The following is a 17987-nucleotide window of genomic DNA, read 5'->3' as shown; positions in this document are numbered from 1 at the left end:
AACACTTCAGTTTCTCAATAAATCCAAAACATCTACCCAGAGTTACAATGGGGCACTATGGAAGTTCATGTCACAAGATAATACACAATTTTTTGGAAGTCTTTTTTTGGAAACAGGCTTAATTAAGCAAGAGATATTTGTCTTCCGTCCCTTGCCACCGCTCCCAACCACCTCTTGCTCTCCTCCCAGGAACCCATTATCTTATGACAAATCAGTAACCCCATCAATAGGCTAGTTAATAGCAATGGAAATTAATAGATTTTATTTTAGAATAAGCAGATTTTGAATTCATTTCTTCCTGCTGAAGTCAAATCTCCACTAAATACTTGAAACTCGAAGAGTCCACATAAGTGTACATCATAAACTAAAGCAGTTTTGCAAATTTTCCTATGCTATCTTAAAACTGTGTCCCAGCCTTGACCTAGACCACTGAACTTCTCAGAAATGATAGCATACCTACTCAATCCCTGACCTTCCTGCTAAGACTACCAATACAGGTGCTAACATCATGCTTTCTATGTATGACATAGCCACTTTAGGCCCAGATCCACAAAGAAATTTAGGCATTATGACACTGAGCATCTAGCTTCCCCTGGTTAATGGATTGCTTTGGGGCTTAGGCCAGAGATAGGTGTCCAGACACCTAGAGTGGGGCAGCAGTGCACATGCCCAGAGGCACCTATGTTTCTGCCTACAGAACTTCTATTGCTGAGTGCTTAGGTGCTGAGTGAGTTTAAGTGCCTATATGGTTAGGCACCAGCCCAAGTGGGAGTTTTGTGGATCAGAGTGCCTAAACCTGATACTTAATCACTTAAGTACCATTGTGGATCCAGGCCCTATCTACTAGGAATTGAACTAAGACTAACTCACTTCCATAACAATTTTCAGAACTGGGGTGAATATGAACCAATGGAAGGTTGGTTATGCTGAAGGTGAAGAGGTTGTGGTCCAAGAGAGGGAGCTCAGCTATGGAGAGATCAAATGGGACAGGGTTTAGAGAAGACTATGTCAAGTGAGTGGCTCTTTGGGAGAGGTGATCCAGAGTTGAAGCGCAGGCAAAGACGTAAGATCAAGGAGGCAGATGGCTAATGGGATGAACAGGATGGCCATAGGAAAATTGAAGTTGCTGAGGATGAGGGCAGCCAGGAGGCAAAATCTGAGACGGTGGATGAAAAGGAGCCTGGAGGGCAGTAATGATAGCTCCATAACCAGAGGAAATGTAGTTTCTGAAAAAGAGCAGTAAGAAGTAGTGGGAGTTATCACTAAAAGAGCAGTATCTTGAGTTTGGTGATGCCACATTTGAGATAATTTACTATTAGGTGTGAATGACTTATTAAAAAAAATGTTAAGAACTAGAAGTTGATTTGATTTCCATAACTCTCAGGCAGAGTCCTGAATTTCACCATATTTATTCTTTTTGGAGACGGAGGGGAGTAGGTTAGGGAGAAAGATCCTTGAGTAGAAAAGGAGGACTTGAAGGTGGGGTTGTAGGAGTCTGTGTGAATTATGAAGACTGAGTGCAAAAATGTATTGTGCACTGTAGAAATGCACTTTTGCCACCTGCTTTCTACTTTGCTTAATTTGTATTGCTTGAACAGCGTGCATGGGAACATGCCAGGCAGGACTAGGGGTCAGTGTACAAGTAGAGGTCAGTGTACAAGTAGCTCCCCTACATTTGTGTTCGATCTCTGTCTGATCAGGGGTTGTTCTAAAATTCCACCGTGGAGGTGAAGAAATTGCTCTGTGAGAAATGTGGGTGCTAAATTTTATCCCTCATAACAACCACAGAGATTAGGGGGTCCAAAAGTTAGTGAGCTGTTTTCTCCTCCACCAGTGTCTCCTTCTACCCTTTATTTGCTCTTTGGGGCATCAGCAACCTCTTCTTTATTTCTCCCATCCTCTTTCCAGCTTTCACATTTCTTCTCTCCTTATTCGCGTGGCCTAAACGCCTCAGCACCTAGGTAGACGGCGGCCAGCCCAGGAGATCAACTTGTGAAGTCTTTCAAATCTTAACCCTGGGAAACTAAACCCAGCCTCACGAAGCCTGAGCCCATTAGCCAGGGTTGCAGACGACGGTTGAAAGGCAAACCCCTAAATGTCAGGCAGCTTCCAGTGGGGCCGCTGACAGGAGTTAATTAGGAGCAATTAGCTTGTCCCCGCTGGGAAGCGCTGCTATTCCCTCTCCCGCCTTCCCCTTCCTCCCGCTGCTGCGCCAGGCTAAGGGGTGGCTTGTGCTGGCTCCTTGCGCAGGACTGGCGTGTGCAGCAGGCAAAGGACCGAGGAATGCGCCGAGTCCCGGTCCCCCTCCTCCCCTTGCCGCTGGAGCGGTGCATTGTGGAGGGAGCCCGCGTCCCGCCGCCGCTGAGGAAGCCTCCTGCCCTCGGGAAGCGCCTCGGCTGGGAGCTGTCCAAGGTGCCGGGGCCCCTGCGACACCCCCGCCCGCTCCTGCGCCCCGGCCCTCTCGCCTCCTCCCGCCCTGTCCGCGGCGCCCGGCCGGAGACGAGCATGGTGTTTGCTCCAGGTAACGCGCTCCCCTTCTTCCGCGCCCATTGGCCGGCGAGTGAGGGGTGCAGGCGGGCCGGGCCCTGCTCTCCTGGGCTGGGGAAGGGGCTGAGCATCCCTCGCTACTCACCTGGGAGCGCCACGCGCCCGCCAGCGGCTCCCCGCGCCCGGCCCCTGCAGGCTGGACTGGCTGGGGGGGGGGGAAGGGGGCGGAGCGCGCCTGGCTTCGCGGAGGCTACGGTCCCCTTGGAGCCCCAGACCCTCCGCCCCCAGGAGCCGCAGCTCTCGGGGCCACCTGGCACCCCGTGCCGCCGCCGTGGCAGGGCTAAGTTTGGCAGGGGCATGGGATGCTCTGTTGGCGGTGGGGCTGGGGCTCAGGCTCTGCTGCCGAGTGCGCCTGGTTATTGCTGCTTGTGGGGCAGCGAGACAGATCAGCCTCCAGCCCGGGGGCTGAGGGAGGGAGGCTGGAAAGGCTCTTTTGGGGTGGGTGGGGAGAGAGAAAGAGAAGGAAAACGCACAGTCTTGCTAGCTGGGTTGGTGGTCTCCAGACAGAGGAGGGGAGGCTGCCTAGGGCTAAACTTGGGTAAGTTGGAAACAAAAGGTCACCCAGGTGGCTGCTGTCAGGAGAAAGATCTTTGGGGGCAAGCAAGAGAGCAGAGGCCACAGCATGGTGCCCCAGTGAGGGGGAGCCTACCTCTCCTTTTCAAAAGGGAAGTTCCACAGGCTTTCCCTCAGGGTTAGGCTTCTAAGTCACTCAGGTCCTTTTGAAAATGTTACTTGCTGACTAAAGAGATCTAGTATCTGAATGGGAGAGTTCACTCAGGGCCCTCCTGCAATCCTTACTCAAACTCCACTGGGCGCCTTGTAGGATCTGGCTCTAGAGGCTTAAGATGCAGAATCATTGCTGAAAAGATCATCACCGGAGTTGCATTGGACTCAGTGTAGTTTGGTGGGGTGGGGAGAAACTGAAGAAAATCAGGCTGGTGTGCGTAAATGTAACTTGTGTAAGATGGCATTTGTAAGGGGGAACTCTCTTCTTCCCTAAAACTTAGGGTACTAGTATAACTGGTCCTGACCAGTGTAGCAGAAGAGAGATAAGAGGGACTTGAGAGGGTTTAATTTTTAAAGTTTTCATTTTCCTAATTTCAAGTTTCTTTTGCTTTGAGAGTCTGTATCCTGTCAGTTAAAGAGATAGGAGTCTGAAATGCTGGAAGGATATAATAGCCTCAAAAAGCCTGTTTGGATTGAATCGGTCAGCCTGACAATTGAAAGACACAGCATTTTGAGAAATTAGCTGTTTTCAACAATCAAAATATTAGTCTTGTATTTCAAGTTGCCCAGTTGCTTGCTAATTAGATACATTTCCCCCCACAGACTGTTTTGGATTGGAAAGAAAACCAAGGAAACAAGTTGTTTGTCTTAGCTGAACCAGATTCTGTTTATTGTAGCATCCCTTCATACACCTTTTATCTGACAGTCCAGATGTCTCTCACCATTAAGCATAGCATTGTAAAAGAGCACCATGGGACTGGAGTACTGCAGCAAGAGATAAAATAATGAAAACAATTCCACCCCCCCAAGGATGGCAATAAACTGACAACAAATCTTCCATTGATATCTTGTGCTACACAGAACTTTCTTTTCACATGCCTAATCCATAAATAGGAAAATGTTTTATGCAACAATTCTGTTTCAGTCATTAAGAAAAGTCAGTAATTCCCTTGCTCATGTTCCCTTACAACAATTGGTGCCATATCATAGATAAGGTAATGAACAGGGATATCTGGGCGGTTAGAAATCAATCATGGGAGTCTGACATTATCCTAAAATGAGAGGAAAAAGCTTGAATGGATTGCATTTTTAGTCAGTTTTCTTATTACAAATCAGACTGGGTATTATTTCTACTTTTAGATACAAGAAGTTTATAATTATATAAGAAGTTTGGGGAAATATTTTGGGGTAAACCTTTATCTTTCTTATAGTAGCTGTGCTACAAAACAATTTCCATGTTTGCTTTGGAATAGGAGTTTCATTCTGTCTTAAATTTTCTGCTCTTATCTTATTATGATGTATGAGCTGGTACTCTGTTTCATTTATGTGCCTTTCACAGCACATAAAGATTGTTTGTATAACTGGAAATGGTTATACAGTGATTTCCTTAAGCTTAGTGTCTACAGTGATAAACATCCAGTAGCCATTGGTTCCAGAAAATAAATAGGATTTAGGATAATGCATCTTATTTAGCTGTAGGCAGCTATAGCTTCATTTTGTTCATATTCAAAAATCTATCAACTCCTGAAATAATAATGAATAAAATACTCCACAGCACTAATTTATACTAGATTATAAATTGTGAAATAGAAGTAAACCTTCTGACTTAAATAGAACTTTTAAAAGACTAACCCAACTGACTCTTGACAAAATAGATATTTTCCTTTAAATTCCTGCTACCTATACCTATTTCCTTAAATTCTCACACCCATTGCTACCAATATACAGGTAACTCTAAATCATTGGACCTGATGGACCAAAGCCAGTAAATGAGGGGCATCTTTCAGTGTTCAAAAGAAAATGGGTCTTGTTTACACGTGTGCAAAAGGGCATAAGATGCTACCGCTTTGATGTGATCATGTTTTACACCCACTTTTAATTCACTGAAGATAGGTGTCAAGGAATGGAGAAGCTAATCCAAAGAGAAGAGGTTTTTTTTGGGGGGTTAACTATGGTTCACTGTATTGGTTGAGTTGCTCATCAGGACTGGAGGGATAGCTCAGTGGTTTGAGCATTGGCCTCCTAAACCCAGGGTTGTGAGCTCAATCCTTGAGAGGGCCATTTAGAGATGGGGCAAAAAAATCTATGGACTTAGACACTATGGGCCAGGCTCTTTGCCAATATACAGGGACTGTAAAGCCATTTTAGACAAGTACCTGGAAGTCCTACGTTGTAGAGGACATCCTTTGGTAATGTAGCTCCTCTATGCCCTTCTCCTCACAGTGGCAGGTGTGTGCTCTATGAGATAGGTGGCATGGACAAAAGTACCCTTGTGTTCTGGCTAACCCCAGTTGTGACTGCTTTAACACATGCCAATGAGTGAATTGGCCTTTTGTAGGCCCAAATTAGAAGGCTGTAGAAGAGGTGTGAAATCCTTTTTGCATCATCTCCCCCCCCCCCCCCCCCCCCCGAAGCCATGGTTGCAGTACAGTTCAGTTAAGCCAGAACCAAACCTTGGGGTCTATGCCTTGAAGTTTTGTCTGCTTGCTGAATTCAGCAACAGTATTTCAGGCAGCCTACAGAGTGGACTAGTTCCTCCCCCCGCCCTACACACACACACTTCTTTGTGTCATTGGGTGGATGGGAGACTGAACATAAGAACGGCTGTACCGGGTCAGACCAAAGGTCCATCTAGCCCAGTATCCTGTCTACCGACAGTGGCCAATGCCAGGTGCCCCAGAGGGAGTGGACCAACAGGCAATGATCAAGTAATCTCTCTCCTGCCATCCATCTCCATCCTCTGACAAACAGAGGCTAGGGACAGCATTCCTTACCCATCCTGGCTAATAGCCATTAATGGACTTAACCACTATGAATTTATCCAGTTCTCTTTTAAACGCGGTTATAATCCTAGCCTTCACAACCTCCTCAGGTAAGGAGTTCTGCAAGTTGACTGTTCACTGCGTGAAGAAGAACTTCCTTGTTTTAAACCTGCTGCCTATTAATTTAAACCTGCTGCCTAGACCCTGACTGCAATGGATCAGGGTCAGATCACAAGAAAATGAACTCTGCACTGCCCAAACTGCAGTCTGTCTTACAATGAATTCCAGATATTAAAAAAAAAAAAGCTTGCAAAACTATATGCCATATAAAGCCAATTATTATAAATAATTCCACTACCTACCACTTTGTTTTCATAGTGTAATGAACACCAAATTATTAAAGCATTCAATAGTTGGCACAAACTAGGAAAAGATGATTCTATAAAGTAGGGTGACCAGACAGCAAATGTGAAAAATCGGGACAGGAGGTGCGGGGTAATAGGAGCCTATATAAGAAAAAGACCCAAAAATTGGGACTGTCCCTATAAAATGTTCATCTATAAACATTAATTTTATATAGGCATATTTCAAAATAAAGGTAACATTTAATTACATCTCTTACAAATGTTTCTAACACATTCTATAACAATTTAGAAAGTACATTACAGTATCACTAAGAATTACTTTCCAATATTGTATTTTTAGTAACTTATCAAAATGTATCTTTCAAGTTGTAGCTATATATGCTTATTCTCAACCCAAATGTGATTCCCCCCACCTCCCCCCGCATGTGGAGATATTGAATCAAAACCAGTCATTTTGATTTGTCTGGGCATGAGCAAAAAGAATGTGTCTTTCATACTTTAAGGCAATTTTCTGACATTCTTTTACACTCAGATCCATTTTGTTTTAAACCTATATTCCTGCATAAGGAATGCTTTTGTTTTCAGAAGTGAGTCTGAAAATGTTAAACACATAAAAATGTATTTATTTTGCTAATGATCTAATGTTGGGATAATAGTAAGTTTGCATAAATTTTATTCCATCTTTATTAGCTGCCAAGAATGGTAGTTTCCTAGAGTTTAAAGCAAGAAGGGACCATTAGATCATCTAGTCTAACCTCCTGTAATCCCAGGTCATTAAATTTCACCCAGTTACCCTTGTATTGAGCCCAATAATTTATCTCAGTAAACCAGAAATTGCGTTTGGCTAAAGCATATATTCCAGAAAGGCATCCAATCTTGAGCTGAAGACCTCAAGAGCTAGAGAATCCACCGCTCCCCTTGGTAGCTTATTCCAGTGGGGTTAATCATCCTCACCGTTAAAAAAAATTGTGCCTAATTTCTAATTTGAATTTATTGGGCTTCAGCTTCCAGCCATTGGTTCTTGTTACACCTTTCTCTGCTAGATTATAGCCCTTTAATACCTAGTATCTTCTACCTGTAAAGGTGCTTACAGTCATGAAAGAGGGAAGAAAAGGTAGGGGTTAGTTAAACCTGGCAGTATTTATATATGAGGATCATTGAGCAAACACGTTTCTATAACTTCTAACTAGCTTGGACTTTTACTTCAGGGTATTCACTGCTCAGCACCATTTTCCTGCAACAATAACTCTGTCACTGGCACAGCTGTTCATAAAATGTTTAAAGCTAATGGTATTGCCAACTTGCACAACGACACTGCAGATTGTGAGTGCATCCTGTACCAAAGGAATTTTAGAAGTCACATTAAAATGCAATTGAAGGGATAGCAGCTGCATACTTAAACAGATGTTTTTACTGGTCTGATTAGTCATAATCCTGTCAAAGTTAAAAGCTGCAGAGGTTGGGGTCTGGTGTTTAGTCTGATGTGACCACATGATACTACATCATATTTTTTGCTTGTTACTTATGATTGCAGTGGCTGCTCTCAATCCTAAACTCTGTCTCCAGTGCACCACCCAAGCCCTTAGGGGAGTAAGAAACGAAGAGAGAATTACATACCAGTAACTTTGCTTCTCTGAAGATACCCTATTGTAAGGGTCTCAGAGTTCCTTAGCATGACCTGCCTTACCTCCAAAGGAAGTTTGACCCTTGAAAATAGCAGTAGCAGAGTAGAGCATGGGCTAGGTGCCTACTGGTGATCATGCAATATCCCTTATGGCTGTAAATGTTGCCCTCCAGTATTCTAGTCTGTTCTTACAAAAGTAGAAAGAGAAGCCAATTCATGAAGATCAATGTAAGATTTAAAAGCATGCACAGTGTAGGATTATTGCTCCTTAGCTCGGGACTGACAGAACTCATTGTATAGCAACATTTCTACTGATCATAAGATAAGGTTTTGCAAACCCTACGAGCTTGGCACAGTATGATATAAAGGTTGAATTGCAATGAGTTTGGTGTGGCTGAGTGGTTAAGTTACGCATGAATTATGCAGGTACTTAAAATAAACAATGAAATCAAAAAGATTAAGGTGTGGTCAGAATTAGCTCTAGTATTAATTTAAGATCTGGATCTAATTTGTCAAAAAAAAAATCTTAAATGTGTTAATATAGTGAGAGTTGAAATACAATTTATTTATTATCCTGATCATATGTTAAGACAACTTCAGATAAATAGTTGAAGGCACATTTCACTTCCAGATAAATGGGTTGAATCCAAAGTAGATCATTAGTGACCACCAGAAATAATGGAAATTAGGTTTCTGTGCAGTGGTCATGTTAAATGAGATGGTCTTAGTGTTGGTTTTGGTGGGTTTTTTTGTTCCAGATATATCAACTACTGGCCTTGGGAATAATCTGCATCTACTAAGCAGACAAGTAAAGCAGTAAATGGGGAAAAAAAGAATGAGTTACTCTTACCTCTACAGTTTGTCCCTCCAGGTCAGGAATGAGAATTCTTCTTCTAGAGAAAATTGCTCTGCTAATGTCTGCTGTACTTGCTCTATGGATAAATGATACCTTGTTTTCCAGTGCTTTCAGTCTAACAACATTAATGGGAAATAAAGTCATCTAAATGTACTATCAACTATAGTGAAAGCTGGATTTATTCATATACTCTTGTTGACCTGGGCTCCCTTGTATTAAGGGTACAAATAAGAAGTTTAATTTTTAGTTTGAAAAGAACTTTTATTTATCTATATATTGACTGGCTGAAATAAGTTGCCTCAAAGTGGCCAGTCTATGATCAGGGTACACACTCTGTGATAAATGAAGCGGAGACTAGCTCCCTTTTATGGACATCCAGCCAGCCAGTTAGCTATAAAACCCTTCTTAATAGCTGTTCTCTACTTGCTTTACCTCTAAAGGGTTTAAAAAAAAAAAGCCCAAAGGTAAAAAGAAGGGAGTAGGCACCTGACCAAAAGAGCCAATGGGAGGGCTAGAACTTTTTAAAATTGGGAAAAAACTTCCCCTTTGTCTGCTGTTGTTGTTCTCCAGAGAGAGGAAATGTAGAGCAGGAATGGGGCTGAACTATGCTGAAGGAAGCTTTAAGCCAGGTATGAAAAAACATCAGATCACACTGTGACAGACCCAGACCAGTGGGGTACAGGAATCTGGTAGAAGGCAAATATACTGGTCACTGGATGAGTAGTTTTCTGTTCCCTCAGTGACCAGAGCAGGGGCTGCAGTAGAGTAATCAGGAACCTGCTAGAACCAGTTAAGGCAGGCAGGCTAATTAGGATACCTGGAGCCAATTAAGAAGCTGCTAGAATCAATTAAGGCAGGCTAATCAGGGCACCTGGGTTTTAAAAGCAGCTCACTTCAGTTTGTGGTGTGAGTGGGAGGAGCTGGGAAGCAAGAGGCACAAGGAGGGGTGGGTGTGCTTGCTTGCTGCTGGAGGACTGAGGAGCACAAGTGTTATCAGACACCAGGAGGAAGGTTCTGTGGTGAGAATAAGGAAGGTGTTTGAAGGAGGCCATGGGGAAGTAGCCCAGGGAGTTGTAGCTGTCATGCAGCTGTTACAGGAGGCACTATAGACATCTGCAGTCCACAGGGCCCTGGGCTGGAACCTGGAGTAAAGGGCAGGCCTGGGTTCCCCCCAAACCTCCTATTTGATCTAGACTGTGGGTTCTTCCAGAGGGGAAGGTCTCTGGGCTATTCCCCAACCCACATGGTGAATTTCTGGAGCAAGAAAATCTGCCAATAAGTGCAGGACCTACCAAGATAGAGGAGGAACTTTGTCACAATACCTAGAGACTACTTATTTGAAACCTCCAAATATGTAAGTAGATCAGGGAATGTCTTGAAAGATGTGATTAGATTTATCTTTTATTTTTCTTATTGGCTTGTGCTAACCCCCAAATGCTTTGGTTTTGTTTGAAACTTTTAAGATGAACCTCAAGAGAGCTAGCTTGATGCTTAATTTTAGTTTTTTTAAGACCCAGCAAAAAGCCCAAGTTTCAGATGTGTTTTTTCCTTTTTGTTTAAAAAAAAAAAAAAAGTAAATTTTATTAAAGAACAGGGTTGGATTTTTGTGTCTTAAGAGGTTTGTATATAGGTTGTTTAATTAGCTGTGGGCAACAGCTAATTTCCTTTGTTTTCTTTCTCAGCTCTTCCCTGGAGGAGTGTATGTGTGTAAAAGGGCTTGAGGGTACCCCACAGGAAGAAATTCCAAAGTGCACCTTCCTGGGTTCCAAAAAGGGGGGTTTTGCACTTGGGTGGTGGCAGGATCTACCCATCCAAGGTCAGAGAAAAACTGTAATCTTGGGAGTTTAATACAAGCCTGGTGTGGCCAGTATTAACTTTTAGAATCCTTGCAGGCCCCCACCTTCTGCATTCGAAATGCCAGAGTGGGGAATCAGCCTTGATAAACATACTCTAGTAGTTTGTACACTTGTACAGAATAGCATGCATTACGTTTTAAAAAGATTGTCATTGGAGCAGTATCTGTGTCAGTGCTGGCAGAAATGACTAGTTTGACCTTAACAGTACACTGCTTCAGGTTTCTTCAGTCTATGAAGTCCAGGCAGGTGAGCTTTGTATTGCTCCCATCCAACCTCATTAATCTGTGAAGTAGCATTATCAGAAGATTTTTTTTCCTACCTCTGTCTACAAGAGATCTTGGAGTCTTCTGCCTGAAGGAATAAGATGAGCCCATATTTCTTTTCTAGGGATGCACAAATGTGTGAGGCAGAAAGTGGTGCACTGTAAGCTACTTACAGTGGTGCTCTTTGTGAGATGCATCTTTAACATAGCAATACAACAAACTCTACCTTGCTTTTCTAATTCAGAGTAGCTGCTGAAAACATGAAATGGTTGCTATTGATTATTGCATCCATTCACAACTTGTCAGTGTGAAGGGGGTATGCATCTGTTAACCAGGAAGCCTTTTTTTGGGCTATGATTTCGTCCCCCAATGCCCTGAAAACTGAGGTTTCCTGCCTTTGTCTGGAGAGTGACAAGTAGGACCCAAAGGAGTTCACAGAAAGGAAGCAGGACAGCTGCACCCAATTTCCAACAGCACTTGTAAAGAGGACAGTCTCCTAAAGGGGAGCTGCTGTTGTTCAGAGAGGTACTCTTCACTGATTGAAGGAGTACTCCACATGTACATAATCTTGTTTGCTTTATTGTCAGTTGTGACCTTGCTTGTAAATAATCAGTCTGAATTACTGAGAGACCTCCTGAAGAGGCTTAATTTTCTGTGGGCTTTCTAAAATAACCAGGCCTCTTTCCCAAAAGTGTGCAGTGGTTTGTTTTTTTTCCTTGTGTGCCAAAAGGGTAACCTCCTTTTACTGGATGGATTGGGGGTTGGGGGGAGGGAAGAACTCTCCTATAGTCAGGATTCAACTGTGCAATTTTCATTAGACTATGCATATATCCTCTGAAAGTGACCCAGCTTGAAAGACCCCTAAACGGAATAATGGACAACAAATAAGATATGAATTTACCTTGTTATACAATAAGGGAAAATGACCCCAGGTAAATCTGCACTAGGAAAAATGTGTTTTTTAGCATGTTAGTTACCAAGTGGTAAAGTAAAATGAGACAATTTGTAGTTTTAATGTGTGTTAGTGGGTCCGAGTAAACATTAGTAAGGAGCCTAAGGGTGCAGCTTGCAGTGCGGGCAGCTGAGAGGAGAAAAGAAAAGTCTCTTCACTTTTAGACTGAGCACATCTGATACACAATTTGACAGACACACATGCTATTTTCAGAGTAGAACTGCCCTTTAATAATTAGGGATATTAAGCAGTTTATATATAAGAGCATTTCCATTCACATTTAGAAAAAGCTCATGTTTGTGTTCACTAAGCAAGATGACCAGGGGAGGTCTAGGCCAGTCAAGAATATTTTCACATTAATCCACCCATATCTCTGTATTCAAATGAGAAGCAATTGCTGTTTGCGGTTATCATGTTGGTAATTTGGATGCCAGGTATCTTTAACTGGACAGGGAGCCACCTATATAGTTTGTAAGAGATTGGGGAGTGGGAACCAGGAGATCTTGGTTCTATTCCTGTTCTGTCACTGGCTTTGGTTAAGTCAGTTAACCTCACTGATTCTTTTTCCATCTAAATAAAGATAGGATAATTCCTACCCAACACAGATGTCGTTGTTATAAATCTTAATTAGTGTTTGTAAAGTTCTTAGAGATCTTCAGATGCAAATCACTATAAGAGTATAACACATTATATCAAATGGCAAAATCTAATATTATCCACTATGCTCTTTGTTGGAGACCTTCCATTCATTTATGCACCATTGTAAATTTAAATTATATAAGACCTGATCCAATCACAGTGAAGTCAGCAGTCTTTCAGTAGGAATTGGATTGGGCCCACAGTGGTTTTCCACTCTAGAGAAGCTGTATACTCTGCTCAGGTCTTCCCTTCAGCAGATTTCTGAATTTGCTGCAGAGATTGTGCTCTTTGAGAGAGAGGTTCACCTGCAGCTTTAATTTATCCATTAAAGGAAATAACTGTAAAAATGGAAATTAAAATCTCCCTTTAGCTTTAGAAAAACGGGGCTCAGATGTTCTGTAAGAATCAGCTTTTTTTCCCTTCTCTCTGAACTCTGGCTGCAAGAAGCCTTTGTTTAGACTAGCCTTCAAATTTAGTTCTATAAAGCTTTCTCTTGGAGCTGAGTCTGCTTACCAGACTTGTGTATCAGCCATATTCTGAAGTCGTAACAAAATATTTTATCCTGATGTATTATCTCCAATAAAATGTATAGCACAAATATGAATAGTCTGTGTACTACAAGCTTTCTAATGGTTAAAATTGTTTAAAGTAAAGAACTAAAACAGCATCCAGCCCCTGCAGGTGAAGAATAAATATAGCTCCTTGCAGAACATATTTATTATAGATGATTAATTTGAAAAGTCCATAATGACAGAATTCTGAATCTTTATTTTTGGTAAATTGTATAGTTGGCCTATTTAGAACTTGAACGTTCTTCTAGAATGTATTAAACTAAAACTTAATTTGCTTCTAGTTAATCTTATTGAAATAGTTGTGGGGACAAGTTTAAGAATAGCAACAAATAGACTGGCTTAAAAATATTGTTTGAACTTGTGAATCCCTAATGCTAGTTTGATGCTTCATTTATAGTGAGCATATTTCAAACAGAACAAGAAAATTCAGTCTCTTTAATATACCTCTACCTCGATATAATGCTGTCCTCAGGAGCCAAAAAATCTTACTGCATTATAGGTGAAACTGTGTTTTATTGAACTTGCTTTGATCCACCAGAGTGTGCAGCCCCACCGCCCTGGAGCACTGCTTTACCGCATGATATCAAAATTGGTGTTATATCAAGGTAGCGGTGTATAGTGTTGATACAACTAACATAGCCACTGAAATTCCTGGGGATTTTTTCCTCTGCTTCTTGTAAAGTAGCAAAAAACCACCAGACAGAAGTCATGAAAGCTCTGCTTCGAGATTCTTGCTTGGATACTATATCTAGATACTTCTTAAAGATGTGAACAATGAATTAAGCATTAAATCAGAGCTTATGGGACAGGTTATACTCCTCTCCCTGTTCTTTCTGAATTAGATTGTGACTCAGTGTGATCCATTGGCTCCTGATTGTTGCTGACAAAGTGATCTGTACTAGCTCAGTGCTGGTTCCAGTGTCCTGGGTGGTGTATTGGAGGGACTGGAGGTTGTGCTAGGAGCTATGCTAGGTTCATAGATTATTATAAAGCCAGAATAGAGCACTGATCTCCTGTATAATACAAGCCTTAGGACGTCCATAAATTGTTTTAAGTAGAGCATATCTTTTAAAAAAAATGACTGAGCCCTAAGTGTTCTAGTAAGAGAATGCTAAAATATCCCCTAAAACTAAGTTAGACTAATATGGAACTACTCCGGAGGGCAATCTGTACCAAAAAATAAGAAATTCTGCAAATTTTATTTGTCAAATGTGGAGACTCCAGCATGGTATTGAGGAGCACAGGCCACTGGCTGCACTGAGGTGGGAGATCCCGGTCTAGCTTCCCTCCCTCCCCCGGGGACACAGCCTCAGAGGTGAGGCCGAGCCAAACCATGACACAGTGCTAGGAGGGGCCCTGCCCCTTCATGCCAGGGGCACCAGGAGTGGGCAGGTAGGCTCAGCAAGGCAAAATCCAAGTGTAGAGGGGCTTAGTGTGGAGGGATCCAGGAGTGGGTTCAGAGGGTTCTGTGTGGGACAATCTGGGTGTAGACAGCTCAGTGGGGGATCTGGGTATGGAGGGGAAACTGGACACACAGGTGCTTGTTGGGGGGGGGGGGGGTTCTGGGTGCAATGGTAATGGGACTCTGCAGGGTCCAGTGAAGATGGTTGGGGCTGGGGGGGGGGGGGATAGAGCTTGGCAGGGGGGTCTGGATGGTTTGTTGGGGTGGTGCAGGTCCAGGGGGACTGGGGATTATCAGGTGGGTTCTGGGTGTGTGGCTTGGTGGGAGGGTCTGGGTATGAAGGCTTCTGTACGCAGAGGGGTTGGGTGGATGGGGGAGCAGCTCCCTGTAAAGGGATCCCTCCGCCTGCAGCTGAGGAGCAATGGGTGCAGGAAGCAGGGGGAGGAGGGACTTTGCAGAGCTTCCTGTAGCCAGGGGAGAAATCTGGAGGTGGGTTTGACCCATCCCCCGGATGCCATGCAGGGAAGAGGAAGTCCCACCCTCATCAGCCCAGCCAGGACTAACAGCAGAGCCCAGCACAGGGTAGGAGCCACCAGCTGGGTCTTCCCCAGCTCTGCCTCCTGCCCCACAGTGATTTACCTCTCTGCCAGCTGCCCTGGACGAGCGAAACATACTGCTGGGGAGGGTCGCATGACTGCTCTTGTGGCTTCCCTTTGCTTCCCCATCAGAAAGTCCTTTTTCTGCTGGGAAGCAAAGAAATCTGCAGAGGACATTGTGACTGGTTTTCCCCCTCCCCACTTCAGGGATGCCACCTGATGTATTGGGGTAACACTGAGCCTGCCTGTTCCAGCAGCCTGGGCTCCCTTGCCAAGCCAGGCCCTCAAGCCTCCTCTAGCGCGCACACACACAGGTAGGGACACACCCACCTGCAGAAAGACAGACACCAAAATCAGTATTTCGTGGGAAGGCTTTCACCTAAGGAATTGCCCAGCACTCAAGTGCACTCCTCTTCTGGAGAGTAAACCCAAAATTGTATTGTCTTCTGCTGCACCGACAACTGTACAGTGTAAGCTAATTTAAATTTGCCCTCTCCTTCACTGTGGACAGAGATACGCACAGCTTTTTGCTCCCCCCCGTTATGAATTACACAAACTGGTTTAAAAACAAAAAAGTTTATTAAGTACAAGAGGTAGATTTTAAGTAGGGTGACCAGATGTCCTGATTTTATAGGGACAGTCCTGATTTTTGGGTCTTTTTCTTATATAGGCTCCTATTACCCCCCTCCCCCATCCCAATTTTTCACACTTGCTGTCTGGTCACCCTAATTTTAAGGGGTAGCCAACAGATCAAAGCAGACTGCCTTAGTAAATAAGCTCAATTTGCAGTTTTAACACACTAGGTAGGTTATAAGTTAGCAAATTATAACTTATAATAACTTTATAAATTAGAACACTGATAAACTGGCTGGCTGACTCCTAAGGCACACATTGCCTTGACTTTCCCCGGTTTTCATACACACGCTAATGAGCCTTCCAGCCTGGGACCATCACTTCCCACAGTTCAGTCCTTGCCCATCAGGAGTTTCCAGGTGTGGTGTTGCAGGGAGACTGAGGTCATTGTCCCCCCGATGTCATTGTCCCCCTTTTATATCCTCTTCCCACTTGCTTGAAAGATCTTTTGCTGTGACCTGGGTCAAACCGTTCCCATTGTGTAGTGCTATCTCTGAGAGGTTTCTATTATACACAGTTCCTGAGGTAATCCTTCTGCTTGTGTTCATTTCCTCAATAAGCCATTAACATTGTTTGTCCTTTTTACTGTTGTACCTGAAAGGCTGCTTGTGGGTGTCTTCAACCTCCTAACATGTTTCAGTGTAACATGCATACTGAAACTTCATATACAAAGATAACATGTACAATCCAGTGAGATATTAATGTCTAGCAGATCAAAACTTTTAGAATGATACCTCACAAGACATGCTCTGTACAAAGCATATCCTAATTACATGAAAGTGGTGAATATTGGCGTGTCAGACATAAATTCTGCACCTGTGCAGTAGAGCAGAATTCCCCCAGGAGTATATGGAACCAATGAATGAACCTTATTCATTCACAGCTTTAGAGGCTGAAATACACAAGAATCTGATTGTGCAACTGTTTAAGCATTTTTTATTCCCATCTCTTTCTGCTGTAGAATCAGCAGGGTATTGGCCTTAGACTTTTCACACTAGTCAGTCATGTCTCCATATAACTCCAGAATAAAGAATAAGAGGCAATATTAGACACCACTAACTCCAATACCATGAAAGAGACATTTCAGTCACTTAAACATATACTTTTGTTAAGGTTACAACTTAATCCTATAATGTACAGCCAAGGTTTCTTGTTATACATCTAGATTCCAATGTGTCCAAAGCAGGCCCCTAATCCAGCACACAGTTCAGTGGAACTATTCATGCATAAAGTTAAGTATTTGCATAAGTGTTTGCAGGGTTGGGGTCCTGGTGACTGCCTCATTCATTCTTAATATACAAGCAATGTGACCAATTAACTCCCTGATCTTGGACACCAAACAACCTCTCCCTTTAAATCTCTCTGTGAAATCCTCCTTATTTTGGTTGGGCTTCCAGGGCTGAAACTCTTCAACCAGTTTATAAAAGTAATTAGAAAATAAGCTTATCATCTTATATTAAATTATATGCTAAAAACAAATCATGCTACACACATTACATACACAAAAATATGTAACCAAAGAAGAATCATCAGATGGAAGAAGATCTCTCACCCAACTCCTACTGCCAACCTAAGCATGAGGAACTGACCTCAGCTTCCCACTTTGATATACTATACTGCCACATACCACCCACTCTAATTATTTGTATTATTATAGTGCTCAGAAACCCTGTCCTGGGGTGCCATTGCTGCTGCACCCCATCTCCAAGCATGCGCTGCCACTCCCAGTCAAGGACATTTATTCTTTTATAACAAAGGTTAAACAAACAGAACACAATCTTAAGTCAATACCTAGCCCTCAGGCTTCAGGGCCACACCCCCCCCCCCAGGGATCTCTACCACTCCACCTCCTAGCAGCTTCCTATCCTCAGCCAGATCTGCTTTCAGCTTGGAGCAGCAGCCACAGGCTTGCTTCCCTGATACTCTGGATCCACCTTGTTCCAGGGACTCACCACACAAGTTAGCACTACTCTAGTATGGCCTTTGCTGCCCAGAATTCAGCCTGTCTCAGTCTTTCATCCCCAGTTGCCTACTAGCAACCCTTTATAGGCCCAGGGGTAGCCCTGACCTCTCTAATTAGCTGGATTAGGCTCACCTACTCCAGTCCAGGAGTGCTGGGCTCAGTCTATCCCTAGAGACCAGCTACCCTGTCATAACCCCATTCATGGACCAAGCCCCATTGTGCTAGGCACTA

General features: G+C 43.3%; 1 protein-coding gene across 1 annotated transcript in view; it reads left to right on the top strand.

The window, feature by feature from the left end:
- The first annotated feature begins 2293 nt into the window (after positions 1-2293).
- The window catches only part of AKAIN1 (A-kinase anchor inhibitor 1), a 33700-nt gene continuing 18006 nt past the window's right edge, over positions 2294-17987 (top strand). Inside the window, exon 1 of the mRNA XM_054019183.1 lies at positions 2294-2521. Within this exon, the coding sequence (XP_053875158.1) occupies positions 2506-2521 (16 nt within the window). The 5' untranslated portion in view covers positions 2294-2505. The remainder of the gene's footprint in view (positions 2522-17987) is intronic.

This window comes from Malaclemys terrapin, chromosome 2 (assembly GCF_027887155.1).
Source record: "Malaclemys terrapin pileata isolate rMalTer1 chromosome 2, rMalTer1.hap1, whole genome shotgun sequence".
NCBI classification, from domain to species: Eukaryota; Metazoa; Chordata; order Testudines; family Emydidae; genus Malaclemys; species Malaclemys terrapin.
This window is presented reverse-complemented; position numbering and strand designations above follow the sequence as displayed.